The 27,281-nt window shown below is 43.1% G+C and overlaps 2 protein-coding genes across 3 annotated transcripts in view; both read right to left on the bottom strand.

Moving 5' to 3' along the window:
- The window catches only part of GLT1D1 (glycosyltransferase 1 domain containing 1), a 92,025-nt gene that overhangs the window by 5,746 nt on the left and 58,998 nt on the right, over positions 1-27,281 (bottom strand). For both annotated transcript variants that reach the window (XR_011362262.1, XM_069964022.1), the window contains exons 9-11: positions 25,659-25,702; positions 24,260-24,380; positions 21,582-21,680 (exon numbers count right to left, since the gene is read on the bottom strand). Coding sequence is in view for 1 of the 2 variants with exons in the window: in XM_069964022.1 (XP_069820123.1) it covers positions 21,582-21,680; positions 24,260-24,380; positions 25,659-25,702 (264 nt within the window). In the remaining variant the exon portion in view is untranslated. The remainder of the gene's footprint in view (positions 1-21,581; positions 21,681-24,259; positions 24,381-25,658; positions 25,703-27,281) is intronic.
- LOC138787544 (lamina-associated polypeptide 2-like) lies at positions 19,357-20,853 on the bottom strand. The gene is made up of 3 exons (XM_069964894.1): positions 20,806-20,853; positions 20,582-20,724; positions 19,357-20,473 (listed from the first exon to the last, which is right to left on the bottom strand). Exons 1-3 carry the CDS (start codon positions 20,851-20,853, stop codon positions 19,357-19,359), a joined length of 1,308 nt encoding a protein of 435 aa, XP_069820995.1.

Here is a 27,281-nt window from a genome sequence, read left to right as displayed (position 1 = left end):
TACATGTATATTGTTTAGAATATTGTTTTTGCTACCTAGATGACCCTTTTAAGAGCCTCATATTCTGCCGAGAAGCAATAGATCAATGTATAACATTTGCAAGTGCAGCCATATCTTTTTACTCTACATTTGTGGTACTTGCAAAAGAAAAAAAAAAAGTCCCCTTTAGAAATAAGTTACAACTGTGCGACAAGTATAGAATGTGAAGGGTACAGAGACATATCACATTTTAGTTATGAGACGGAAAGCTTTCTTCTTGTTATCCGTAATAATCAGCAGTTTTTAAGGACACTGTATCTCACTGTCACACGTTCCATAAACTCACAAATTCAAGTAATAGAAGAAATAAAACAATGATTGAAAACTTGAATTCAACTGATCACCCGTCAAGGGTGTTTTATCGTCTCATTCACTGATATATGCTAAGATATTTATGTACCCACTGTGTATCTGTGGGTAGAGTACTTACTAAATGCAGAAAAAAAAGGAAAGATATATATATATATATATATATATATATATATATATATATATATATACACACACACACTCACCGGCCACTTTATTAGGTACACCTGTCCAACTGCACGTTACCACTTAATTTCTAATCAGCCAATCACATGGCAGCAACTCAGTGCATTTAGGCATGTAGACATGGTCAAGACAATCTCCTGCAGTTCAAATCGAGCATCAGTATGGGGAAGAAAGGTGATTTGAGTGCCTTTGAACGTGGCATGGTTGTTGGTGCCAAAAGGGCTGGTCTGAGTATTTCAGAAACTGCCGATCTACTGGGATTTTCACGCACAACCATCTCTAGGGTTTACAGAGAATGGTCCGAAAAAGAAAAAACATCCAGTGAGCGGCAGTTCTGTGGGCGGAAATGCCTTGTTGATGCCAGAGGTCAGAGGAGAATGGGCAGACTGGTTCGAGCTGATAGAAAGGCAACAGTGACTCAAATAGCCAACCGTTACAACCAAGGTAGGCAGAAGAGCATCTCTGAACGCACAGTACGGCCAACTTTGAGGCAGATGGGCTACAGCAGCAGAAGACCACACCGGGTGCCACTCCTTTCAGCTAAGAACAGGAAACTGAGGCTACAATTTGCACAAGCTCATCGAAATTGGACAGTAGAAGATTGGAAAAACGTTGCCTGGTCTGATGAGTCTCGATTTCTGCTGCGACATTCGGATGGTAGGGTCAGAATTTGGCATCAACAACATGAAAGCATGGATCCATCCTGCCTTGTATCAACGGTTCAGGCTGGTGGTGGTGGTGTCATGGTGTGGGGAATATTTTCTTGGCACTCTTTGGGCCCCTTGGTACCAATTGAGCATCGTTGCAACGCCACAGCCTACCTGAGTATTGTTGCTGACCATGTCCATCCCTTTATGACCACAATGTACCCAACATCTGATGGCTACTTTCAGCAGGATAATGCGCCATGTCAAAGCTAGAATCATCTCAGACTGGTTTCTTGAACATGACAATGAGTTCACTGTACTCAAATGGCCTCTACAGTCACCAGATCTCAATCCAATAGAGCATCTTTGGGATGTGGTGGAACGGGAGATTCGCATCATGGATGTGCAGCCAACAAATCTGCGGCAACTGTGTGATGCCATCATGTCAATATGGACCAAAATCTCTGAGGAAGCTTCCAGCACCTTGTTGTATCTATGCCACCAAGAATTGAGGCAGTTCTGAAGGCAAAAGGGGGTCCAACCCGTTACTAGCATGGTGTACCTAATAAAGTGGCCGGTGAGTGTGTATATATATACACACACACACACAGTGGTACCTTGGTTTAAGAGCAACTTGGATTAAGAGCGTTTTGGTTTAAGAGGTCACAGTTTTTCAAAATTGTAACTTGGTGAAAGAGCATTGCTTTGGTTTAAAAGCTCCCTGTACAGGGTGGGAGGGGGATTGGGGAGGGGCATGGTCTGCATAGCGGGGTCTACAGCACTGTACTCTGACCCAGGAAGTCTCCCTCACCTTCCAAATCAGAGCAGATCCACTTCAGGCTGGGGCTTACATCAGGGGACAGGACTGTGGAGGTAATCACTTCATAGCTGTAACCCCACTTCATAGCTGTAACCCCTCATTCCCAGACAGAGAGTGCTGCTATACTGTGCCCACATCTGTCCAGCTCATTCATTCATGCTCCCTGCAGTCTCTGTCAGTCCTTGTGTTTCCCATCCTCTCCCTTCCTGCTATAATGTGCCTGCACTTACACTCAGCTATACACACTGCTACTATAATGTTCCTGCACTAACACTCAGCTATACACACTGCTGCTATAATGTACCTGCACTTACACTCAGCTATACACACTGCTGTATGGAAAAGTTTCTCTCACCATCCTCCTGCACAGCAATGTGATTCTCACTTCCTGATTGGTCCATGCTGAACACACCCCTTCCCCATTGCTGTCATGTGACCACACAGACCTCTGACAGCAGCCCTGCTTCTCTATTCTAGCCTGTTGTACTATGCTACTGCATTATGGGGATCTGCAGCTCTATACTGTATCTACAAACTGCTGCTGTGTTATCAGGTTTATGTACTATTAGAGATGAGTGAACCTCGAGCATGCTCGAGTTCATCTGAAATCGATCGTTCAGTATTTGATTAGCGGTGGCTGCTGAAATTGGATGAAGCCCTAAAGGCCCTATTCCACGGAACGATTATCGGCCGTATTCGGCCGATACGGCCGATAATCGTCCCGTGGAATAGAGTGCAACGATCAACGTTCATGTCGGCTGATCGTTGCAGTCGCTTGTTTTTCAACATGTTGAAAAACAAGCGACTGATACAGCAATGATCTTCTGCCATCGCTCCGTTGAATTGGAGCATCGGCAGCAGACGCTGCTGTATCCTATGGGCTGCCCGGACAATCAGCGATCACCCGGGCAGCCCCCCCCCGCTTCTCCTGTACTCACCCGCGAGCGGGGGAACGAGGAGCAAACGAGCACTGAGAGCGCTCGTTTGCTCCTCTAGACGGCCCGTGGAATAGGGCCATTAGGCTACGTGGAAAACATGGATACAGCCAATAACTATATCCATGTTTTCCAGACAACCTTAGGGCTTTATCCAACTTCAGCAGCCACTGCTAATCAAATGCCAAACGGCCGGGTTCGGATGGACTTGAGCATGCTTGAGGTTCGCTCATCTCTACTTACTATACATTATACACCACATACCGATTGCTATACTGTACATTAACTTATAATATTACATATTCTGCTGTTTCTGAATGTTTGTTTCATCTATTTTACATGTTATTCAGAATTTAAAAAAAATCATTATTTTTGGGATGTGGAACCAATTGTCTACATATCAGGAATTTCTTATGGGAAAATTTGCTTTGGTTTAAGAGTGGATTCGGATTACAAGCATGGACCCGGAACTAATTATGCTCGTAATCCAAGGCACCACTGTATATATATATCTGGACCAATACACAAGAAAGACCGTTTCTTTATTCCTACAGAGTAATCTTGACAGGCATATAGATGTGCCAGAATGAAAGGCATTCTACCAGGGCAAGAGCCATTGACAATGACATGGGTAACCATCCACTACAAATATACAGAGGTCAGAAGCTTCAACCTGCAGAACGGGCTTCTCACGCCCTTAGCAAAAAGCAAAAAAAAGTTGCAAGCTAACATTTTTAAAGGATTTGTCTGGGCAGGGGAGTTTTTAGCTGTATGCCCAGGGAGGGGTGATTTAATCCAATAATGTGCACTCACCTCCCTGACTAACGGGCCTCCACAGGTATAGTAGTGTTCTGTCCTAGCTGTGACAGGTTCGGGATTATGACATCACAGGCCCCCTCTTAGACTTGATATTGACAGTTATTACCATCTCTTAGACGATGGTTTGCAAAGTTATAAAATCATGTTTTCCTTTAAAGCTCAAGTGTTACAGAGGCAGTGTTATAGTGGACCTGTTTGTGGGGTAGGCGGCCGCTGATCGGCACAGTATCGTTTAGCGTAGGGACAGTGTATAAGAGACCTGCACGTGGTACATGGGCAGTATGGTTTGATCGAATTATATACTAACTTCTGATGTTGGTTTTTAATGTAGCTGATAAGCTTTCGTATCAACCATGGGTGCCATGTGCAGCCATTTTTGTTCCCCAGGCTTGTGCATTTTATGTATTCTGTCCCCTTTCTTTGTGGCTAGCACTCCTCCCTTGTAAGATCCATGTGATCCAAATTAGCAGGAAGCACCTGTGTACATATGGTAAGTACCTCCTCTTTCTCTAAGTCTGCCAGCTGGTGCATTGGTGAGCAGTAAGAGCTTGTTCACACTTGTGTTGCTTGGTGGCCGCCGCCGGCCCCTGCTGGGTTTGGGGCGGCGGGGGCCCTTGGGGTTTGGTCCTGTGATAGTGGGGTTGCACGGCCATTCCGTGGTTGGTGTCGTTTAGTTAGGGACTTATATACTGACTTCTGATGTTGGTTTTTAATGCAGCTGAACAAGCTTTCGGGTGCGATGTGCAGCCATTTTTGTTTCTCTAGGCTTAATCACCTGTCACTAGATTTTAGGTGTTTAAACTATGTCCATAGTTTTATAGGGCTACTCAGTCTGATTTCATGCATACCTTGCTTTTACAGATTGAGCCTTCCTATATCGAGATAACTATTAACATTACTAGTACTAGAAGTATTATTTTGGAAATTACCTCCAAAAGCCGAGGGGGTGTTAACCCTGGATGAAAAAGCCCAACTATGTAAATCCCAGCGCTTGCTTCTATCCGCCTACAGTTGCTTGATTGTAATCGCCTAAGCTTTACTTTGAACTTTACCTACAGAGATAAAATTCTGCTCATTGCATGCATGTTCTCTGGACTTTCCCGCCTGTCAGAAGACCAACAAAAGACCAGTTATTGAGGCTGCTAGGAAAAGCTCAGCTCTCAGGCTGACAGAAGTGAGTACAAGGATGTTGCAGGCAAGATGGGATGTAGACAGCTGGGCTTTTTCATCTAGAGGGAACAACCCCCGGGCTTTTGGAGCTAATTTCCATACTAATAAAAGCACCTCTCGGCTTAAAAGCAGGGTATGTGGGAAATCAGACTGAGAAGCCCTATACAACTTAGTTTAGCCACCTAAAACCGTGTCACATGTCCATTTTTCTGCGAAGCAAAATATAGTAGAAGACTCCTGCTCCCTGTTGTTGGACTGCAGAAAGCTTTAATGCTCTTCTGCTTTACAGGCAGCCCCATTAAGCGGCAGCATGCACTCCTTCTCCCTTCCCCACCCCTCATTGCCATGCTGAAGAACAGGGAGGTAGGTATGTGTGTATTGGGGGGGCATCATGCTGCAGCTTTGCAAACAGCCATCTGCTAAGAAACAATTATTATTTGTTTTATCTTCACATCAGCTCACTAGCTGACAGATTCCCTTTAAATGTACACGTCGAGCATACGAAAGAGTGTCAAACATGGCGCACCATAAGGAACTTCACAAGGGTAATTTGTGTATTTGTAAACATGATATAGATGTGAGGATGAGCCTCTACTCAGATACAGATGGAAGGATGTGCCCCTACTCATTATTATAAAGTTTCATGGAAAATAACTGACAGGCGCTGGGGGTAGTGCTGGCTAGTGATGGGGCATAGCTAGGAGCAACTAACTAGGCTTAGAGGGACAAAACTGAGCCTGGTGAAAAGCTACAGCTCTGGTTATGTGACATCTCCTAAAGAGGTGAAGTGACACAAATTATAATATAAAGAGATTTTACTACTTGTCGACTTTGCATTTAATAAAAAGTTTTGCAAAGAAAAGAAAAAAAAAAGGAACGGCTGTGTGTTTAACCTGGCCTAAAGCAGGCATTAGCACTACAAATCTATGCTTTGTGATGCAGTGCAGCATCTTGCTGCTACTATTATTTCATAGAGAATATAGTGCTGAATGTACAATTTCCTAGACAAATAACCAATGCTGTACATATCGTAATCCTATCTAATCTTCTCTAATCAGAGCCTGTGCAGGTTCCGTACCGTGTGTGACAACCATTCCCAGCTGTGGCCAGAAGAGGGTGCTAGTGTAGCACTTTATTGTTGGGTTAGAGAAATCTCTCCACTTCCCCTTTCAGTCATTCATACATGATTGTGCTTATCCGCAGTCATTTACTTGGTGCATTCTTTCCACCCATTTACTCTAAAACAATGAACTAATTTAACCCCTGACCTTGAAAACTTCATTAAAAGCTTAATACGAAGAAGGAAAAGACAAACGGAATCTCTGAGGTTACTATATGAATGCAAACAGAAAACAATGGAGCATAAGGAGAAACGTCTATAGTGATGGTTCCTTCTCTTTGCACAATGGCAGCTACAGTGGAGACAGAACGTCATTTTTTTAACCTTTTGGTGATATGTATCAAGATCTATCTAATCTATGTGACCTACTGTACCATTAAAGGTAACAGTAGTCAATGGTAAAGGCGATTTTAAGAAACTTTGTAATTGGGTTTATTAGCCAAAAAATGCTTTTTTATCATGAAAAAGCAGTTTGAAGCTCTTCCCCCTGTGTTTATTGTTGTCTATGGAGAGGGGAGGGGTGGAGGGAGATGAGGCACCAAAACAGGAAAACAAAGAGTTAATATACAGCTACATCACCGGGCTATCTCCTCTGAAGTCAGCACTGACCTCTCTGACCTCTGAATACCGGCTTTCACACAGGTCCAGCTGTGTAATCCTTTGTTCTCTGCTCTCTGCTGGTGACTAATCTCCCTCCTTCCCCCTCCCCTCTTCATAGGCTACACAGGGCCCGACTGATGTAAAAGAGTCGAGATTTCCTGATAATGAGCAGTGAATGAGAGAGAGGGGGGGGGCTGGGGAAAGTCTCTTTGAATGCAGATAATGGCAGATTTGCCTAATAAACACAATTACAAAGTTTCTTAAAATCGCCTGTACTATGGATTTCTGCAAAAAAAAAAAAAAAAGACAGTGACACTTTAACTATGTATAAGCAGACTGGTCTTTTTCACGCTTATGCAGTAGGAGACCGGCTACTGTTCCTGCGCCTCAGCGCACTTGAATATGCATAGGAAGGCATAAATCAAGGAGGTGGCAATGGGTAGGTCAAACAGTGCACTAGGGAGAGGAACGCCTCCAGTGCACCTGAGGTACCAATTGACATATTTCTTCCAGATAAAAATTTGACAAAAATGGTGGGACATACAAAGTTAATAGGCTCCGTAAAGCTGAGGTATACCTACAGGAGATATCAGCAGGTTGGTATAGTGGCTTACACATTACAGTAATAGATAGCAGGGGGGGGGGGGGTTACTGATGCACGTGGTTTGCAAGGTGCAAAAATCAGCAGCATTGGCACAAGAAAGCATTAGGCCTTCACACATCCATTATCTCGCCGGTAACCTCTGACCCACAGCTACAGACAATATTAACGAATGTCTGAACGGGGCCTTAGACAATGCAATGTTGCTGCAGCACTGTGGACATAAAGTAGTAAGTACACACAGATTTGTGCAGAAGGCACAGCTTCTCTAAGCTTTATGGGTAATTAGAAGGAAGCCTTGATTTACCTTTTGAGGACCAGTGTGGATGATCACCATCAGACAGACTGGCTCAGCTTGTAGGTTTACTGCCCAGGCTTTCTCAGGCTGTTTCCTGCTGTCCTGCACATAGCACATGCTAAGCTCATCCTCACTTCCTGCAATTTGTCTTGCTCTGTTACTTGAGACAGATTTCCCCTGACAACCGGCAGTGGGCAGCAGAATACAAAGAAGTGAGAAGCCTAGTGTCAAAACTGGGGTAAAAGAGTAAATTCTGCACAAATATATTAGGAACCCCTCTGGCTATCTAATGGAGGGATGTTGGTAGAAACAACAGGTCATATTTGGGTTCTCGCCGTCCCTTACTTCCTCTCTATAGTCACGGCAGTTCTGGCATTCTAATGATGGATGAGTAAAGCTTTATCGCACATCCAGGTAGAAGTGTTTGAAAATGCATTATGGCACTGTGAGAAATCCGATTATAACAGGCTGTCAAAGTCGAGATGAATAAACATGTGCTTCATCAGAAAACAATGCTGTCGCCCAGAAGGTAATGTGCCGGGGCGTCTGGAAACACAGCTAAATTAATTCCACACATTAACGATTCTATAAGTAGAAAAAGACATCGCCCGAGCGGAGCATTCATCCCAACTGTGCTAAAAAAAAAAAGGCAAAAAAAAAACAAAAAACAAATGATAATTCGATTTGTCAAGTCAGGTCATGGGACTGTAAACTTCTGCTCTGACTAGGACAAGTGATTACAGGAAATCAGTCCCCATTGTGCCAATGTGACAAGTGATCGCTGGAGGGTGTCTGAGCCTGATGGAAATAAGAGGATGGCACCTAATTCAGTTAGATGTCTGGATAATGCGATTCACAAACTGCCGGCAGTGAACAATGACCTGACGATTGCAGAGGTAGATCATAAAAAACTAGGAGAGGATTCATAAAGGGGTCCTCCAAACTTACAGAGGTCCTGTATCACATCACCAATATTGTAGGAGGTAACTTGCTAAGAACAGTGGTGACCTGATAGCCACAAGAGTCATATCTTGTACAAGTTCCCAAAATTCAGATATTAAAGGGGTATTCCGCTCAGATATAATTTTTCATATGCTGCTGCCCATGGTGAGACTAACAATTCCTTCCATACTTGTTATTAATCTATTCAGTCTCCTTCCCTCAATTCTAAACTGAAGACACAAATAACTGTGTGTGATCTAATCTCCCCTTCTGAGACGGATAATGTAGACAAGTCCCTATCTGCAACTTTGTGAGTTCATCAGCAACTTGGCCTCAGATTAAGGGCCCTATTACACGGGACGATTATCGTGCGAAAAATCGTTAAATCGTTCGAATATAAACGATAATGGCTCTATGTAATTGCAGGCAACGATTGAAAAATCGTTCGTGTGTCATTGATCGTTGATTTAGATCTGAACCTAAAATTATCGTTAATCGTTCGCTGTAATTCGACGTTCGTTCACTCAAGTTCCGCATTTGTTCACTAATCGTTCAGTGTAATTTCACATTGTTCATTGTTTTGCTGAGATCAGAAGGAGCAAACGATCGTAGTAACGATCGCAATAACAATCATAGCAACGATCGTAACCAAGGACCATCGTTTTGTGTAATACGGTCAACAATTTTAGGTTAACGATAAACAATCTCGTTTGTGATCGTTTATCGTTCGTCGTTTATCATTAAAAATCGCTGTGTGTAACCCTCCCAGCATTACAAAGAAGCTACAATGTTGCAGATAGGGACTTGTTTACACCAGCTGTCTAAGAAGGGAGGAGAGGAGGAGGGAGAGACAGAGTGAAGGCTCAAATACAGTTTTTGTGTCTTTAGCAGAAAGCAGCAGCTTAGGACTGGATGATCTTTTCTGAGACCGGCCGTTCCACGGTCTCTTACCAAATGTGAACATAGCCTTATTAATAATTATTTTCATAATATCAGCTGACATGCTGTTACCACGGGAAATGGCAGCTCAGGATACAGCAAGGTACATTATAGTGCAGTCTGCGTTAAACGGTCATTTCCTGCGGATATTGTCAAAATTTTAATAGCAGCGGATAGAGTGCGGGGCCAGAAACTGGCAGCTGTGGTGGACTGAGACAGGTAAGTATGTAACACTGTTGTGTTCCCGGCAGCATTGTGGATTTAAAGTGACTCTGTACCCACAATCTGTCCCCCCCAAAACCACTTGTACCTTCGGATAGCTGCTTTTAATCCAAGATCTGTCCTGCGGTCCGTTCAGCAGGTGATGCAGTTATTGTCTTAAAAAAATACTTTTAAACTTGCAGCCCCGTGCCAAACAGGACTATCTGTGCCCTAACTTTGCACACCCTCTCTGTCCCTCCTTCCCGCCCTCTTCATCATTAGGAATGCTCCAGGCAGATTGCCTCCTATTCCTCACCTGTGGCAGCCCGGCGCATGGACTGGATCGTTAAGGACCTGTGCAATGTTCAGCATGGAGAAAATGTTTCAGTGGCATTCCTAATGATGAAGAGGGTGGGAGGAGGCGACGCAGGGATGGTGCAAAATTAGGGCACAGGGCTTCAAAAGTTTGACACAGTGCTTCAAATTTAAAAGTATTTTTTAGGACAATAACTGCATCACCTGCCAGATCGGACCCCAGGAGAGATCTTGGATTAAAAGCAGCTATCTGAAGGTACAAGTGGTTTGGGGGGTCAGATTGTGGGTACAGAGTCGCTTTAAGTTTACACTGGACAATCTCTTTAGAGCACACCTATTGTTTCAATATAATATTTGTTATTATCAGATTAACCCTTCAGAGTGCAATACAGGGTGATTTAAAGGGGTAGTGCGGCGCTAAAAAATTATTCACACAATAACACACATTACAAAGTTATACAACTTTGTAATGTATGTTATGTCTGTGAATCGCCCCCTTCCCGTGTCCCACCACCCCCGCCCGTGTACCCGGAAGTGTGATGTGCATTATACATTACCTGATCCGTGTCGAGGGCCGTCCGCCATTTTGTGCCAAACGTCATCTTCGGACGCACGGCCGAATCCCTGCCGCCGTCCCCCCTCCGCCGCGTCACAACTGTGCTCAGCCGCGATTGGCTGAGCACAGTTATGCTCAGCCAATCGCGGCTGAGCGGCTGATGACACAGGAAGGGGGCGATTCACAGACATAACATACATTACAAAGTTGTATAACTTTGTATTGTGTGTTATTCTGTGAATAATTTTTTAGCGCCACATTACCCCTTTAAGTGTTCTCACTGCTGTAACTGGCAGGACACTGGTATTGTCAGCTGCCCATAACATTAAAGGGGTACTCCGGGCTGGGGGGGCTTTTTTGCCTATGGCCAAGGAGGAGGTGGATGAGGGCAATGATGTCCCCTTACCTTCCCGGTTCCAGCGCCGGATCCCAGATCGCGCCGGGCCGCTTTCTGATCTCTGAAGCGGGCTTGAGACGTGATGTTTCAAGTCCGCTCAGCCAGCCCCTGTAGAGACCAGGAAGCAGCCGGGTAGCGCGGACTGGAGTGGCGCGATCCGGGACCCGGCGCTGGAAACGGGAAGGTAAGGGGATGTCATTGCCCTCATCCACCTCCTCCCTGGCCATAGGCAAAAAAGCCCCCCCAGCCCGGAGTACTCCTTTAAGGGTGGTCAGAGATGAGGTGGACACCTTGATTTACCTTTCAGGCACTGTGTAGAACCTCGGGAGGAGGCAGACGTGCTACTAAATTGCAGGTACACAGCCAAGGCTCTCTCAGACTCTCTAGCTAAGCCCAGCCCCACTTATAGGGGTACTCTGGAGAGAAAACCATTTTAAATCAACTCATGTCAGGAAGTTACACAAGTTTTAAATTACTTCTATTTAAAATGCTCAAGTCTTCCAGGATGTGTATGCAAGTCTGTCTATATCCTCCCTCTAAACCGCATCATTTTCTTAAGCATGCAGACACAATATATTTACTCTTAAGCCCTGTTTGCCCCTGGCATGTTAGTATGTTAGTACAGCATGTAGACGCACTGAATTTATTTACAAGCTCATCTAGGCATGCTGCCCACATCAGGTAACATACAAGCGTATAGAGGCTACTTATTATTTTCATCATTTGATATGTATTGTCTTGACAAGGACTACACCGCTGTTATACCATTACTGATGGGCATTCGGGTGACACAGTGACTAATAAAAGGGTCCAAAATGTTTCACATCAACTTGTACCATAAAGTCATATAGATTTATAAAAAGTACTTATCAGCTGCTGTATGTCCTGCAGAGAGCACTGTGTCAGACTAAAAAAAAAAAATACACCACCTCCTGCAGGGTATACAGCAGCTGATACTGAAAGGTTTGCGTTTTTTAAAGAGAAGTAATTTACAAATCTGTAATAGCTTTCTGACACTAGTTGTTAAAAAATATATATATTCTCTGTAGTACCCGACAGACACTTGTAATTTACTTGTATTAAAAATCTCCAGTCTTGCAATACTTTTTTTCAGCTGCTGTATGACCTGCAGGAAGTGGTGTAGTGTTTGCAGTCTGACACAGTGCTCTCTGCTGCCACCTCTGTCCATGTCAGGAACTGTCTAGAGCAGTAGAAAATCCCCATAGAAAACCTCTCCTGCTTTCCAAACTGAAAAAGAAAACACCACTTTCTGCAGGACATACAGCAGCTGATAAGTACTGGAAGACTGGATATTTTTTTTTTTAAAGAAGTAAAAAAACTATTTGCTGAACTACCCCAATAACATTGTTACTAGCTGTCACTGCGAGACATCCGTAACCTAGCAAAGCTCCTAGAATGCAAAGAGACAGTTCTCTTCCATCCAATTTCATTGTCTTGTAAAGAGATTACACTTTCCATAATGCAAACCCTCAGAGCAAGCGTTGTGCAGAGACTGAGCCAGCAGGAAATAATGAGAGAGTTCAGCTGTGAAATCATCAGACTGCAACTCTGGCCGTGAGCTCCGGATCAGGACAAGACAAGTGATGCAATGTTCTTATAACTCCGCTTCTCATGGAGAATAATTGTATCCACAAAGCATAGAACAGTGCTGGACATTTGCTTCAGTACAACCAAGAAGAAGAAATATAAATCCTCACAGCTCACTGTCTATATACAGAAAACACTGGCAAATTTATGCTGAAAAACTAATATTTTATACTTCTTATGATAAGAACTACACCCATTACAGTTACAGTCCATCACTAACTATATATATATATTTTTTTTTTTTATTGTAGAGAGGGAGAGAGACAGACAGACAGTGAGTTAAAGCTGCATCATTAACAGGAGCAATGGCAGCTAGTAAAGTATCACTGCTGGGAGGGTTAATGCTGCCTTACAGTTCTCTGTAGCCGGGTGATGGCTGCTGGGAACACAATTTCTTGCCGGATGTCTGAGGGTACTGTTACACAGAACGATAATCGTCCGAATCGGACAATATTTTCAACATACAGTGTTCCTTTCTGGACCATCGTAACTTGAGACCAGACTCAACATACAATGCTACAGACAGTCCAGATCTGCGGAACATGTAAAATAAATAGCTGATCAACCAATGAAAGTGGCCATTATACTGGTAAAATCCAAGTATTACTGAAGTGGATGCAGCGACTGGCCGTTGAGTATCTCTTCTCTACAGTATAGTGTGATACTACATGCCCTGTACTGCTGTGTGTGTCTAGTATCTCCTCTCTATAGTATAGTATGATACTACATGTCCTGTACTGCTGTGTGTCTAGTATCTCCTCTCTATAGTATAGTGTGATACTACATGTCCTGTACTGCTGTGTGTCTAGTATCTTCTCTCTACAGTATAGTGTGATACTACATGTCCTGTACTGCTGTGTATATAGTATCTCCTCTCTATAGTATAGTGTGATACTACATGTCCTGTACTGCTGTGTGTATAGTATCTCCTCTCTACAGTATAGTGTGATACTACATGTCCTGTGCTGCTGTGTGTCTAGTATCTTCTCTCTACAGTATATTGTGATACTACATGTCCTGTACTGCTGTGTGTGTATAGTATCTCCTCTCTACAGTATAGTGTGATACTACATGTCCTGTACTGCTGTGTGTATAGTATCTCCTCTCTACAGTATAGTGTGATACTACATGTCCTGTACTGCTGTGTGTCTAGTATCTTCTCTCTACAGTATAGTGTGATACTACATGTCCTGTACTGCTGTGTATATAGTATCTCCTCTCTATAGTATAGTGTGATACTACATGTCCTGTACTGCTGTGTGTATAGTATCTCCTCTCTACAGTATAGTGTGATACTACATGTCCTGTGCTGCTGTGTGTCTAGTATCTTCTCTCTACAGTATATTGTGATACTACATGTCCTGTACTGCTGTGTGTGTATAGTATCTCCTCTCTACAGTATAGTGTGATACTACATGTCCTGTACTGCTGTGTGTGTATAGTATCTCCTCTCTACAGTATAGTGTGATACTACATGTCCTGTACTGCTGTGTGTGTATAGTATCTCCTCTCTACAGTATAGTGTGATACTACATGTCCTGTACTGCTGTGTGTGTATAGTATCTCCTCTCTACAGTATAGTGTGATACTACATGTCCTGTACTGCTGTGTGTGTATAGTATCTCCTCTCTACAGTATAGTGTGATACTACATGTCCTGTCCTCCTGTGTGTGTCTGGTATCTCCTCTCTACAGTATAGTGTGATACTACATGTCCTGTACTGCTGTGTGTCTATTATCTTCTCTCTACAGTATAGTGTGATACTACATGTCCTGTACTGCTGTGTGTGTATAGTATCTCCTCTCTACAGTATAGTGTGATAAGACACATCCTGTACTGCTGCTGTGTGTCTGGTATCTCCTCTCTACAGTATAGTGTGGTACTACATATCTTGTGCTGCTGGGTGTCTGGTATCTCTTCTCTACAGTATAGTGTGATACTACATGTCCTGTACTGCTGTGCGTATCTAGTATCTTCTCTCTACAGTATAGTGTGATACTACATGTCCTGTGCTGCTCTGTGTCTGGTATCTCCTCTCTACAGTATAGTGTGATACTACATGTCCTGTACTGCTGTGTGTCTAGTATCTTCTCTCTAAAGTATAGTGTGAAACCATGAGGTTTTGTAGTGAGTCACAGCTACAATAGTCCTTCTCGGAGGTGTTGGTCAGATCATTCAGCCAGGCACCCGAAGATGACAATAGGAAGACACAGGGGGAGAGTGGAGAGGTAAGTATAGGCGATTTGTTATGTTATCCCCAAGGATAGCAACATATTAAGAGTTAAATTTAAGCGAAGTCATGGGTATGACACTGAGTAAAACATGTGAGACGTCGTTTTTTTTTACACATATAAGACCCGTATACTTTATCCTCGAACCAGAAAAACAGAAACAAAAAAAAACACCTGCATTCCTACCAGGTTTCCACTTCTAGGATAAACTCTAAAAGTCAATCAATCTGAAAGAAAGTAACATGTATTTAATAAGTGTAATTTCCCCCTAGAAATAGAAGCTTTCTGGTCTGAGCCTTATTTATTGTGGGTATGTAGACCCTGACCTTTCTTCCCGCACATGCCTTCAAGTGCGTTTTTTATTTGATTTCAAATTTTTTCCTTTGGCGAGTGCATTAGATCAATACAACTTATGCTTTTTTTTCTGCATCCCTCACAGCACTAACTGGATTGGAAAGGAACATTTTCTTCTAAATGTGAGCGGTTTCTGGAGGTTTGGTCACGTGCCGGGGTTGATGCTTACAGACAGCAGGTTCATCTCTTTTACAGCCGGCGAATGGAGTCAACGCAATGACAATAAAATCAATGACAATGAAAACCTGAGCTTGTTGCAAGATATTATTTTGTATCTTCAATGTAAAATTAATAATCATAAAAAAAATTTCTATAGTTATTGATTATATTACTATATGTTGTACACTGTGCGTCTCTGGCAACTAGGTGACCCTATTCCAGAAGAAGAGGGGGGAAAAGAAAAAGCAGATTTGAGACCATTCAAGGCAACCCCCAAAAACAAGAGATCCCTAAAATAGGGCATCGCCTGGGTAAAAAAAAAAAAAAAAAAGACTCCCTCCGCCCCATGCCGTCAGCCCTTCATGGTACTTTCCCGCAGGCATACCACTGGTTCACGGCCCCACATCCTGCCCGCATGCCCGAGGTAACGTCCTGCCTGCATGCCCAAGGTCCCGCAGCTGGGTGACATCACTGGTTGTCTTGTCTTGTCATGCACAGTCCGGGCCCTCCATACAAGCAGCGGCTGCGCAGGTCACCCGATTCCCGGCCTCCCGCACAGCTGATTGTGGCCAAGCAGAAGTGGATCGGCAGTGTCCCCGGAAGGGGAGGGAGGCAGCGTAAAGCTGAACTGTTTCTGCCAAGCCCCCTCACCCAGTGCTGTACATACAGTATCCTGATGCAGGCATTATTCAAAAACAAGTAGGCATGCCAAAAAGTTCAGTAAACACTTGGCTTCCAAATTCCCCAGACCTCAACCCGATCATATGTGAGATGTTCAGGAAAAGCCGGAGTTACTCACCGGTAATGTAGTTTCCCCGAGTACATGACAGCACCACCAGAGAGAGGGACTCCGCCCCCCAGGGACAGGAAACCTAGAGAATAAAAGGAAAGGCCCTCCTCTCCACCCTCAGTGAATATCCGAGACTGAAGAAAGCCTTATAATTTTTAATCATGCATATACACGGTGTACAAACATATAATCATAACATAAATTTATCCATCTTGCTTTTAGAATAGGAAACACCTCCTTACCTATGAACTGTTAACAGAACCCCCTAGGTGTTCACCCAGTGAGAAATAGAGTATTAAGGGGTGGGAATGTAATGGTGCTGTCATGTACTCGGGGAAACTACATTACCGGTGAGTAACTCCGGCTTTCCCCATCGACATGACAGCACCACCAGAGAGAATACCAGAGAGGAATTCAGGGTGGGACTACAGCTTGCAAGACCCTTCTACCAAAGGAAATATCAGAAGTAGAAGACAGATCCAAACGGTAGTGACGAAAAAAAGTGTGAGGAGAAGACCAAGTGGCAGCCTTACAGATCTGCTCTAGAGAGACATCTCCCTTCTCTGCCCAAGATGTTGACACTGCACGCGTGGAGTGAGCCTTAAGAGAGAGAGGAGGCGAAAGACCAGTGGAAACATAACATAAACTTATGGCCTGTCTGATCCAGTTTGCTAGCGTACCTCTAGCCACCTTGTTCCCTTTATTGGGACCAGAAAATTGTACAAATAAATTTTTTGACTTCCTAAATGGTCTAGTGATGTCTAAATAGGCAAGGACTGCCCTCCTAACATCTAGACAATGATACTCTCTCTCTTCCTCATTTGTGGGCTTATCAAAAAAGGAAGGCAAAACCACTACTTGGGACCTGTGAAAACTTGAAGCAACCTTCGGCAGGAAAGCTGGATCTGGGGTAAGTATAATTCTATCCTCTAGAACCTTTGTATAGGGTTCCGAGGCCGAGAAGTGAATCATCTCACTTACCCTCCTGGCCGACGTAATTGCTACCAACAGGACAGTTTTTAGAGTTAGCAATTTTAGAGACGTCTCTGCTAGCGGCTCAAAAGGGGCTTTTATTAGGGCTGAGAGAACTATATTAAGATCCCAAGGGGCCACTCTATTAGTAATCTTAGGACAGAGTCTAGTTAAGGCCCTAAAGAATCTAACAATCCAAGGGTGTTTTGCTAACGGGTGATTGTATAATGCTCCTAGAGCCGAGACCTGTACCTTAAGAGTAGCTGCTTTTAGTCCTTTCTCAAGTCCTTTTTGCAGGAAGTCCAGAATCGCAGCCAGGTTCGGTTTGTCAAGGTCTATTGTCGTGGTGCCTATAAAAGTAAAATATGCCTGCCAAATCCTAAAATAAATTTTACATGTTATAGGCTTTCTACTTTTTTGTAATGTCGTGATGACTGCATCCGACAACCCTTTACCTTTCAGGATTAACCTTTCAAGAGCCAGGCCGTCAAGTGGAGCTTGTCCACTTGTGGATGCTGCACTGGCCCCTGAAGAAGAAGATCCGGACGGTCCGGGAGAACCCATGGGTCTGATATGGACATCTGAGTTAGGCAGGAAAACCACGCTCTTCTGGGCCAAAAGGGAGCCACTAGAATCACCCTGGCCCTGTCCTGCCTTATCTTCCTCAGTACCCTTGGAAGAAGAGGTAACGGCGGAAAGGCATACATTAGCCTCCACCTCCAAGTCTGTGACAATGCGTCTATTGCTAGAGGCTGGTCCCGGGGAGACATCGAACAGAACTTTGTCACCTGCCGGTTGGCTCTTGTGGCGAATAGATCCACCTCCGGTATTCCCCATAAGTCCGTGATCATGTGAAAAACTTCCGGGTTTAGTTGCCATTCTCCCTGGTGCAGTGAATTCCGGCTGAGGTAATCTGCCCTGATGTTTTGTGTTCCTTTTAGGTGAACCGCTGATAAGGATAGTAGATTTTTTTCTGCAAAGGAGAATATTTTGTAACAGAGGTCCAGCAAAGCCGTACTTTTTGTGGTTCCTTGCTTGTTTACAAGTGCCACTGAGGTGGAATTGTCTGATAATATTTTCACGTTAGAGTTTTTAACATAATGTTTTGCCGATTTTAGGGCTTCTAATATTGCTGCTAACTCACGATAGTTTGAGGATCTATCCCTGAAAGATCCATCCCAACTACCCTGGAAGTCCAACTCCCCTAAGTGTGCTCCCCACCCCCTAGGGCTAGCATCAGTTGTGACCAAAATTGGAGAATACATATTCCAACCTAAACCTATTGTGAGATTTTTCTCTACTAACCACCAGGAAAGACTATCCGTGACTTCATGGGGAATGACTGTTTTTTTGTCTAACCCTTTGGGAGACCCATCCCACACCTCCAAGAGGCGTCTTTGTAAGGGTCTACTGTGGATTAGGGCCCAAGGTACTGCTGGGATGGTTGCAGTGAATAGACCTAATAGAGACATACCCTTCCTTATGGTTATTCTGGGGTTTTGTAGTACTGCGGTTACTGTATCCCTTAGTTTGCGAATTTTGTCTTCTGGTAGGTAGGATTTTTGAGAAGATGAGTCTAAGTCTATTCCTAGGAATCTTTTCTGCTGGGCTGGGGATAGAAAGGATTTTTCATTATTTACAATCCATCCTAGCTTATCTAGAATATCTAGGGTTCTCACTATTTGAGTATTTAGTTTCTGCTCTGACTCAGCTACCAGCAAAAAATCATCCAGGTATGGAATGAACAAACCTGGACCTTCCCGAATGTGCGCTGCCATCTCTGCGATTATTTTGGTGAAAACTCTCGGGGCTATTGCAATTCCAAAGGGAAGGGCCTGGAATTGAAGGTGACACAGGTTATTATTAATCCGTATAGCAATCCTCAAGTATTTTTGATATTGTTTGTGTATGGGTACATGCAGGTAGGCGTCTTTTAAATCAATGGAGGCCATAAAGCAATTTTTCTGTAATAAATTTATTGTGGACTTAATGGATTCCATTTTAAATCTCTGATACTTTAGGAATCTGTTAAGGGGTTTTAAATTAATAATGACCCTAAAGGATAAATCGGGTTTTTGAACTAAGTACAGTAAAACCCCTGTTCTATTTCACCGTGTGGCACCGGGACAAGCACGTCCTTATCAATAAGAGAAATAACTTCTTTCTCTAGAGTCTTAGCCCCTACTTCTCCCATTTGGCTCTTCGTTATTACGAATCGTGTGGGGGGTCGGGAGATAAAGTCAAAGTCCACACCTTCCTGAATGTATCTCAGGACCCAGGAGCTGCCACAGATCTTCTTCCACTCCTGGGCAAAAAATTTTAATCTACCCCCCACCCTGATCCCAGTATTACTGGGTAGATGGCTTCTTATAGGTATCGGATTTTTGGTTGAAGAGGTAGCCCCTAGATTTACCGTATCCTCTACCTCTTCCTCCTCTGTCCGATCCTCTTCTACTGAATCCACCCCTACTTTGGGGACGAAAAAATCTATAGGCGTTTGGTTGAAAGGAGGAGGGAAACCCCTTCTTTCTATCTCCTGCCTTCTCCAATAATTTGTCCAGTTCTGACCCAAACAAAAATTCTCCTTCACACGGAAAACTGCAAATTTTTGCTTTTGCAACTGCATCGCCAGACCAGTTCTTAAGCCAAATAGCTCTTCTGGCTGAGTTTGATGATGCTGCTGACCTGGCTGAGAATCTGAGCGCATCGGCTGAGGCATCTGCCAAAAAAGAGGTAGACTTCTTAAGTTGAGCCAAGGAGGATAGAATAGTCTCTTCTGACTCCTTGGCCTTAATTGCATCCTCCAGTTGTGTTAACCAGACTAACATTGACCGGGCAACACAGGTACCAGCTACATTAGGTTTAAACGTAGCCGTAGAAGACTCCCAGGCTTTTTTAAGGTAACCATCCGCTTTTTTGTCCATGGGGTCTTTTAACGTGCCTAGGTCTTCAAAAGGCAGCTGAGACCTTTTTGAAACCTTTGCAATAGCTGCGTCTATCTTGGGGGGCCCTTCCCAAGATGGGACCTCCTTTTCGTCAAACGGATACTTCCGTTTTACGGCACGAGGAATAAAGCCTTTACGGTCAGGTTTTGCCCATTCTCTATTAATCAGTGCTGATATGGTTCTGTGCACCGGGAACACCCTTCTTTTCTTGGATTCTAAGCCACTGAACATGATATCCTGCACGGATCTCTGTTCCTTCTGCTCCTCAATCTCCATAGTGGAGCGTACCTCCTTAACTAGAGTATCCACATCCTCCACTGAGAATAAAGGCTTCCCGGAAAGTTCATCATCTGAATACTCCGCCTCTATCTCATCAATAACCCCCTCTTCAAACTCATTGTCTGCAAGGGCTACTGCTTCCTGAGAGGTACTTGGAGTAGCGGGGTTAGGAGCAGAAACAGGTGCAACCGCAGGAGATACCTGCACAAGGGATTTTTGGATTTCCTCTTTAATTAAATCCCTAAAAATAGAAAAAAATAATTCCTGAGAGAGCTGCCCTTATTATATTATTTAACATAATAGAGAAACAGAGAGAAGGAGAAAAACAGGAAAAAAGAAACCGTCTCACTTCATGGATGATAGAATAGAGGATATATTAGGTGTTTCTGCAGCCACCATCTTATCAATGCAGGATTCACATGTTGGTCTGTCATAATCTGTAGGCAGTCTCCCCTTGCAAATTCTACACTCCTTCTTTGCAGGCCTAGACTCCTATCAAAACACATTTCATTCAGTAATGTAACAAAAAATACAGACAGATACTGCTCACCACTCTGTGCCTCCGTCTGTTACCCTGGATTTCTCTGCTGGCCCAGCAGCATCCTTCTTCCTCTCGCTCATGCTGGCTGGCACACAACAAACACTGTGAGATGCTGGCCACCACTCACTCCGGCACGATGTGCAGCTTTTGAATTCCCCGCCTCGCTTCCTGGTGCCCGGCGTCTGACGTCACATCCGCCGCGCGCTCCGAGAATCCCGTGACGCGTCACCGCGCGTCACTTCCGGGTATTCTCCCGCCGGCCGGATCAAGCTCCACAGCCCTGCGATGAGGCGCACGAGCGTCCGGCCGGCCTCCAGGACTGTGAGTGTGGGCTTATGAACCCAACTAGGGCCCGTTTGAGACTCCCCCTCGGCCGCACCGAGCCACCAGGGATTAGAGGGAGCTCCAGCATGCTACATCTCCAGGCTCCCTGCAGGGACAGGAAACCACTGAGGGTGGAGAGGAGGGCCTTTCCTTTTATTCTCTAGGTTTCCTGTCCCTGGGGGGCGGAGTCCCTCTCTCTGGTGGTGCTGTCATGTCGATGGGGAAAATAAGTCTAATCCATGGTAGCCCTATCTTCCAACTTATACGACTGTGGTCAAGCCCTACTTGTTAGAAGGGTCCCAAAGGGTCTCCCCTCCACCTCCCTTAGACTTTCAGGGACTTTTGTTTTTGTGAATAGTTTTGATGTTATGGCTGATCAGTATACATTTGCTTTACTTCACAATGTAAATAATCCAATCCATATGCTTTAGGAAACACTAAGTTATTGTGTTAGTTCCAACATTTTTTAACAGTGAAAAATTACCTTTGGGCTTGAAAAAAGTAATCCGGTATCTTCATGCTGTACTATTGCAGCGTTCCCCGGTATATCTCTCGCCAGCACAGGGACTTCTAAATCCATGGCCTATGCAGAAAGAATTAAGGAATACAGATTACTAGTTATATTACTACATAAATGCAGGGGAAACTAAAACCCCTAAATCAGGGGCTGCACCCTATTTATCCTCTATGGGGCTTCTGGACAATGTTGAGCTCAGTGCTTGGCAATGTTCAGACACTCCATAGAGAATAAATGTTGTGTGTTCTGATCAGAGACTGGTTACAAGTGGTGGCCACAGGGGTCTGTTCTGGGTCCTGTTCTTTTAATGTTTGTAAGTGACAGGAGAAGGTTTGGTAGGTAAGGATAGTGACTTAGGAGAAGGTTTGGTAGGTAAGGATAGTGACATAGGAGAAGGTTTGGTAGGTAAGGATAGTGACATAGGAGAAGGATTGGTAGGTAAGGATAGTGATATAGGAGAAGGGTTGGTAGGTAAGGATAGTGACATAGGAGAAGGTTTTGTAGGTAAGGTTAGTGACATAGGAGAAGGGTTGGTAGGTAAGGATAGTGACATAGGAGAAGGTTTTGTAGGTAAGGTTAGTGACATAGGAGAAGGGTTGGTAGGTAAGGATAGTGACATAGGAGAAGGATTGGTAGGTAAGGATAGTGATATAGGAGAAGGTTTGGTAGGTAAGGATAGTGACATAGGAGAAGGTTTGGTAGGTAAGGATAGTGACATAGGAGAAGGTTTGGTAGGTAAGGATAGTGATATAGGAGAAGGTTTGGTAGGTAGGGATAGTGACATAGGAGAAGGTTTGGTAGGTAAGGATAGTGATATAGGAGAAGGTTTGGTAGGTAAGGATAGTGACATAGGAGAAGGTTTGGTAGGTAAGGATAGTGATATAGGAGAAGGTTTGGTAGGTAAGGATAGTGACATAGGAAAGGCTTGGTAGGTAAGGATAGTGATATAGGAGAAGGGTTGGTAGGTAAGGATAGTGACATAGGAGAAGGTTTTGTAGGTAAGGTTAGTGACATAGGAGAAGGTTTGGTAGGTAAGGATAGTGACATAGGAGAAGGTTTTGTAGGTAAGGTTAGTGACATAGGAGAAGGGTTGGTAGGTAAGGATAGTGACATAGGAGAAGGATTGGTAGGTAAGGATAGTGATATAGGAGAAGGTTTGGTAGGTAAGGATAGTGACATAGGAGAAGGTTTGGTAGGTAAGGATAGTGACATAGGAGAAGGTTTGGTAGGTAAGGATAGTGATATAGGAGAAGGTTTGGTAGGTAAGGATAGTGACATAGGAGAAGGTTTGGTAGGTAAGGATAGTGATATAGGAGAAGGTTTGGTAGGTAAGGATAGTGACATAGGAGAAGGTTTGGTAGGTAAGGATAGTGATATAGGAGAAGGTTTGGTAGGTAAGGATAGTGATATAGGAGAAGATTTGGTAGGTAAGGTTAGTGACATAGAAGGTTTGGTAGGTAGGGATTGTGCTGCTAAGACAAAAATGTACAATAGGTTTGATATTCCTGTTTGTCAGTAAAATGGAAAATAGGGTCCAAACAAGTAATTGCAGTTCAAGGTTTCCAAATATAAAATAATGCATTTGGCAGGTCTGAAGACTTCAGAAGAGAAGAATTCAGTGATTTCTGACAGCTTTAAAATTAATCACCAGTGCAGCCAGGGAGTGGGAAAAGCAAATAGTATGCTGGGCTGTGTATATATAATAGTATGCTGGGCTGTGTATATATAATAGTATGCTGGGCTGTGTATATATAATAGTATGCTGGGCTGTGTATATATAATAGTATGCTGGGCTGTGTATATATAATGGTATGCTGGGCTGTGTATATATAATGGTATGCTGGGCTGTGTATATATAATGGTATGCTGGGCTGTATATATATAATGGTATGCTGGGCTGTATATATATATATATATATATATATATATATATATATAATGATGTGCTGGGCTGTATAGCTAAAGGTATAACAAGTAGGAAGAGGGAGATTGTGATCCCACTGTATAGAGCTCTAGAGACATCACATCTTGAATACTGTGTCCAGTTCTGGAGACCTCACTTACAAAAGGGATATTGGTAAAATAAAACTGGTTCAAATATGGCTACAAAAAAGGGTGTAGGGTGTCAGGCATAAAACATATAAGGAAAGACTTAAGGATTTGAATCGGGAGGAAAGAAGGGAAAGGAGAGACATGGTGGAAATCTTTATATATGTTACAGGACTAAATAAGGTTCAGGAGGGAAGTTATTTTAATAAAAAGAAAACTGAACACAGGACACAGTGAGAGGATAGTTGGGGGAAAGATGAGAAGCAACGTAAGAAAATATTACTTTATTGAAAAGTAGTAGATGCTTGGAACAAACTTCCAGCAGATGTGGTAGGTAAATCTACAATAACTGAATGTAACCTGCCTGGGATAAACATATATCTATCCTAATACTAAAAGGGCTAATAAAAAAAAATATTAATAATAATAAAAGATTAGATGGAGCAGGCGGCCTTATTCCTGCTGACAATCTTCTATGTTTCTATTAATCAGACCCTGGCGATGCACATGTGAGTAATGGTTTCCTGTGTCCTTGTGGGGGGTCGTTATTTCCTATTCTTAAAAAACAATACTCCTTTAAGATAAAAAGTGGTTACCTCAAGTATGGCTGCCGACATCCCTTCAGACAATGAGCTGTTCACCACAGCAAAGCTTCTCTTTATCAGAGCCTGTAAATCTGTCTGTGGTATTTCTTCCACGAGGTGAACTCCATCCACACTGCCAGAATGAACATGACATGGATTATAATGTGGTAAGCGTGTATTCTGTGACATTATATACAGTACATGCCGAGCTCTATAGCTTGGCTCTGTCATAACTGGGTAATGGATCGAGAATCTGATGAAAAGTTTCTAATCTAATCTAAATACAGACCATCAGATTTAACCATCTCAATCATCTAAGCAAATAAACATCTAAAGTTGCTACTTATACTACTGAATACTGAGAAAAGCTGATAGATGGAAAATCACAGAAAAGCATATAAACACATTGGGGGAGATTTATCAAAGGGTGTAAAATTTAGACTGGTGCAAACTGCCCACAGCAACCAATCACAGATCCTCTTTCCTTTCAGCACTGCCTAAAGCTGAGCTGTGATTGGTTGCTGTGGGTAGTTTGCACCAGTCTAAATTTTACACCCTTTGATAAATCTCCCCCATTATGATGAAAGGTAAAAACCGTGACGTCACAAATCAGTTGTAATTCCTATGAAGTGTCCAGCAGGGAGCGCACTATATGTAGAAGTCTACAGCTCTGTATTGTTTCTATGGATGTCTATGTAAAAAGTAATGTAATGCAACGCACAGTATGTTTTATTGATTGAATACATTTATGGAATACTTTGGGGAGCAAGTGTCCTTGCTCCCCAAAGTATTCCATAAATGTATTCAATCAATAAAACATACTGTACATTTTTTTACATAGATATCCATAGAAACAATACAGTGCCATAGACTTCTACATATAGTGCGCCCCCTGCTGGACACGCCATAGAAATTACAACTGATTCGTGACGTCACAGTTTTACAGAATCTGAAGCCTCCCTGATCTACTAAATTAAGGGAAATAGCAGTATATGTGCATTTCCCATAATTAAAATACATCCACTGCGATTGCCCTCCTGTCAGTTTCAACAGGATTACATACTCACAGTGGAATAGTCATCCCACTGCCAGTATGTAAGAGGCAGCCCTCTAAACCCCCCACGGCTTGGTGCATTTAAATATGTCCCCATTGAGATGTCGCTTCACAGTACTAAATAAACATAATTCACACATCAGGTATAATCTTATAGGATTCCGATCTACCAGACTGAATGAAGGCATTATCTATGGTCAATTCTCCGAGTACTTCTCCATGTTGCACTGGACAAGCCACATGTTGACTCTTTTTGTAACTGAACTTTTGATTAATATCGCTCTTCCATTTGTAATACATTACTGATAACCTACTAAGTAACAGCAGAATATACAACAAACAAAGAACTACACTTACTTCTGGAGCTTGGCTTTTACCTCTTTCGTAAATAATGGATCCACCTGCAAGGAAGGGCGTAAAAGAAGAAAAATCCAATGGAACATTGTGAAATAAATCAAAATCTCAATAATGTTTAAAATAAATCTAAAATCATGTTTAGCGAGCAGCAGGATACGCTATGAAAAAACCTGCTGCCGCGCTCCCGCCCCGCTACGCACCAGATACGGATTCCTTACAGCAGCACAGTTGGATTTTATTTTACTCAATGTGGTTTACTCAGAAAAATGTTCTGTAGCCATGGATTACAATGAGCATTAAATATATATAGTGAACAGAATGGGTCAATGACTAAATGTTACTTCCATATGATGCTGTGATATAAACGAAAACTGAAATTCATCATATGACGAGTTTCCTTTACCAGATCACAAGCACTCAACATTAGGATTCATAGACAGTGCCAAGCAAACATCTTGGAAAGGTTCTCTTTTCTTGGTATTGGAAGCTTTAAGTGTCATTGTCGTTATAAATTTCAAAATGTAAATGAACAGTAGATGTGATATAAAGCAAGTTTGCCATATACATTCATTATTTTTTTGTTGTTATCATACTGTAAAACAAAGTTGAACTTACCAGAAATCTAGGTCCAGTCTCCTGAAGGCTGCTATATAACAGCTATACTTACTGTATCCAGGTCCAGTCTCCTGAAGACATGCTATATAACAGCTATACCTACTGTATCCAGGTCCAGCATCCTGAATGCTGCTATATAACAGCTATACTTACTGTATCCAGGTCCAGTCTCCTGAAGGCTGCTATATAACAGCTATACTTACCAGAAATCCAGGTCCAGTCTCCTGAAGGCAGCTATATAACAGCTATACTTACTGTATCCAGGTCAAGTCTCCTGAATGCTGCTATATAACAGCTATACTTACTGTATCCAGGTCCAGTCTCCTGAAGGCACCTATATAGCAGCTATGCTTACTGTATCCAGGTCCAGTCTCCTAAAGGCAGCTATATAACAGCTATACTAACTGTATCCAGGTCCAGTCTCCTGAAGGCCGCTATATAGCAGCTATGCTAACTGTATCCAGGTCCAGTCTCCTGAAGGCTGCTATATAACAGCTATACTTACTGTATCCAGGTCCAGTCTCCTGAAGGCAGCTATATAACAGCTATACTAACTGCATCCAGGTCCAGTCTCCTAAAGACAGCTATATAACAGCTATACTTACTATATCCAGGTGCAGTCTCCTGAAGGCAGCTATATATAACAGCTATACTTACTGTATCCAGGCCCGGTATCCTGAAGGCTGCTATGTAACAGCTATACTTACTGTATCCAGGCCCGGTCTCCGGAAGGCAGCTATATAAACAGCTATACTAACTGTATCCAGGCCCAGTCTCAGGAAGGCAGATTTTCTGACTTGTGCTGATTGAAAAAAAACAGACTAAACCCAGGAATTCTGGCCATTACAGAGAGTCATGGCTCAATGTGTCGATCAGTCACATGACTGCCTTCTCTCTGCGAGCGCTCAGATGGCCTGGGATACACAGGACTTCCTGTTTAACTATTTCCTGTTTTTTTTCTTAGAAAAAAAAAACTGTCAGAAAACAGGAAGTGCCGTGTTTTCCATG

Source organism: Dendropsophus ebraccatus, chromosome 3, assembly GCF_027789765.1.
Source record: "Dendropsophus ebraccatus isolate aDenEbr1 chromosome 3, aDenEbr1.pat, whole genome shotgun sequence".
In the NCBI taxonomy this organism is placed as follows: Eukaryota; Metazoa; Chordata; class Amphibia; order Anura; family Hylidae; genus Dendropsophus; species Dendropsophus ebraccatus.
This window is presented reverse-complemented; position numbering and strand designations above follow the sequence as displayed.